General features: G+C 40.7%; 1 protein-coding gene across 1 annotated transcript; it reads right to left on the reverse strand.

The window, feature by feature from the left end:
- Window positions 1–376: 376 nt before the first annotated feature.
- On the reverse strand, window positions 377–1,656 carry ASCL4 (achaete-scute family bHLH transcription factor 4). Its single transcript, XM_060244594.1, has one exon. The coding sequence runs from the start codon at window positions 1,085–1,087 to the stop codon at window positions 524–526; it is 564 nt and encodes a 187-aa protein (XP_060100577.1). The 5' UTR covers window positions 1,088–1,656; the 3' UTR covers window positions 377–523.
- Window positions 1,657–2,307: the final 651 nt, after the last annotated feature.

Raw genomic sequence — 2,307 nt, forward strand, 5'->3', positions numbered from 1 at the left:
TCATTGAGATTACATGAATTCCCCCTGATTTCAGTGAGACAAACATAGCTAGCATTCTCTGGATCAAGGGCAATATGTTCATTTCAAATTAGACAGGATGTTTCCTAATTACAGTAGAAACATTTGCCTACTAAACCTGATATGGATGTCTTAACAAGAAAGAGTATTATGAGGGAGAAAAAAAATTGCAACAAGTTCATTTGTTTTTATTGTTCTCCCTATCTGAAACACACAAAACAACAACTGAAGAATATTTTAATTTTAAAAAAGATGATTTCAGATATAATTATTCCATTGCTTTTAATAGCATAAATAAGGACATTTTAGAACAATTATTTTCTTAAGCACTTGAAGATTGTCCAAACTGACATTGAAATAATTAAGATACCTTTTTATCCTGTTGCTGGAGACTAATATTGTCCTGTGGGAAAATCCATGCAAATTTAGAAATATGGTTGCTTTAAAAGGAGGGGGGAGAGAGAGAAAGTGGTCTTGAAGTGTCCTTCTCTGAAGATGCTGTTTTCTAGCTGCAAACCTCCTCAAGCTCACTGTATGGGGATGAAGCTAATGAAGTTTTAGATTCTCCATCACTGTTGCATTCCTTTTCCAAACCAAGACCAGGAGCAACTGAGGCCTCTGCAGCTGGATGGGCTGTCTTAGTAGTCCCTAGAGGATCACAGTCTAACAAACTTTGAAGGTGCTTGATGTAGTTTATGGCCGCTTTCAGAGTCTCTACTTTGCTGAGACGCTTGTCAGCAAGCTCCTTGGGAAGATGGTCTCGCAGGCGAGCGTAGCCCTCGTTCACACAACGAACCCGTTGTCTCTCCCTCTCATTCCTCTTGCGGATAAAAGCAGGCTCAAAAGAATAGTCATAGACTCCGACGTATCCAGAAAAGGGTAAGTAGGAAAACCTTCCAGAGTATCCACTGTAGGCTTGGTGGTCCCAATATGTTGGATCAAAGTGGATAGGAACACCAAAAGGTTCTCTGAGTGGTACCCCATGAGGATTTGCATGGCTGCTCCCAAGGGATGCTGGTCCTGGGAATGAAATCCTGTTCAGTAGCCCATCATCTTTACCACTTCCCATTCTGCAGTTATGCAGCAGCAACTTCCAACAGCAGCTCTATTGAATTAATCCATCAATAGGAAGGTCCAATTGCTAAAAGTACCGCCTTGCAAGGTACAATATTTTTTCTGCTAACAAAGTAGTAGGTAGATGCCCAAAGTTTGCAGCAGCAATGATGAATCCAGAGCTTCGCTCTATGTCTAAAAATCAACTCTGTGCCTGGATCTGTTATTACAGGGGCAGGATGCCTTCTAATTTATAAGGAGGTTCCTAGGACCATCACTCCGCACTTTAAACCCAGGTTTTCCTCTGATCTTCATATTTCAAAAGATAATGAGAGGGTTCCTTCTGTTCCTTTTCTCCTAGCTTGGATGTGTGTGACTTTAGAGGTAACACTAAACATAAATAATCTTCCAGGCTGTAAACACTCCTCATGTATTGTAATCCATAGTGCCCTTTGATATTACCTGTCTCCAAAAGGATGGGTAACTTGAAAAGTTTACATCTGCCAAGCATTGCCAAAGCTCCTCCTTCTTGAGAGCCAGGGATCTCTTGACAGCTGAAAAATTAGCCAAGGGGGGCAGTCTTTGTTGTTTCTGCTGTTCTAGTGTAATGGAAACAGCTCCTGGATAAGTTTGCAGAGTTATAGTGTATCTGACTATTTGGTGTGTGTTAAAAACCTCATATGAAAGCAGGGAAAAGAGCGCTCCCTTGTGGTTGAAATTGTGTCCAAGAAGACAAGTAGCCATGCATCATGAAGGAGGATTATTCTGTCATTTATGTTTTTTGAAACTACCAAGGATATTTTCTCAAGGAAATAATTACAGTTGCATATTCTGTGCAAGAGATCCCTTATTTCTTGTTGCTATGGACTCAAACAATCCTAACAGCCTGCAGGACACCAGGAATCAAGGCATTCTGTATTGCAGTTATGAAGTCCAGTGCTGAGCAGATCTGGACCACAGTGGTCTATATATAACATCATGGCAAAATCCTTCAATACGTTGCTGTGGTGGGGGAAGGAAGAAATATACTGATTGATGGGGGAAATCTTCACAAAATTTTATTTCTGAGTAAATGTCACAATTACAATGTCTGTTATGCTGGCAGAATGTTCTAAACAGAGTTACCCACTCCTAAGTCAGTTGAAGGAAATGGGTCTGGTAGTATGCAACTCTTCTTGAGACAGCACTGTAAATTCAAGTCCCATTGACATGATGGGCCTTGTTCACTCCAACTTT

Source organism: Heteronotia binoei, chromosome 8 (assembly GCF_032191835.1).
Source record: "Heteronotia binoei isolate CCM8104 ecotype False Entrance Well chromosome 8, APGP_CSIRO_Hbin_v1, whole genome shotgun sequence".
In the NCBI taxonomy this organism is placed as follows: domain Eukaryota; kingdom Metazoa; phylum Chordata; class Lepidosauria; order Squamata; family Gekkonidae; genus Heteronotia; species Heteronotia binoei.

What these genes read in the sequence shown, in the direction of transcription:
- ASCL4 (XM_060244594.1), bottom strand. Translation starts at nt 1,087, where the DNA reads ATGGGAAGTGGTAAAGATGATGGGCTACTGAACAGGATTTCATTCCCA.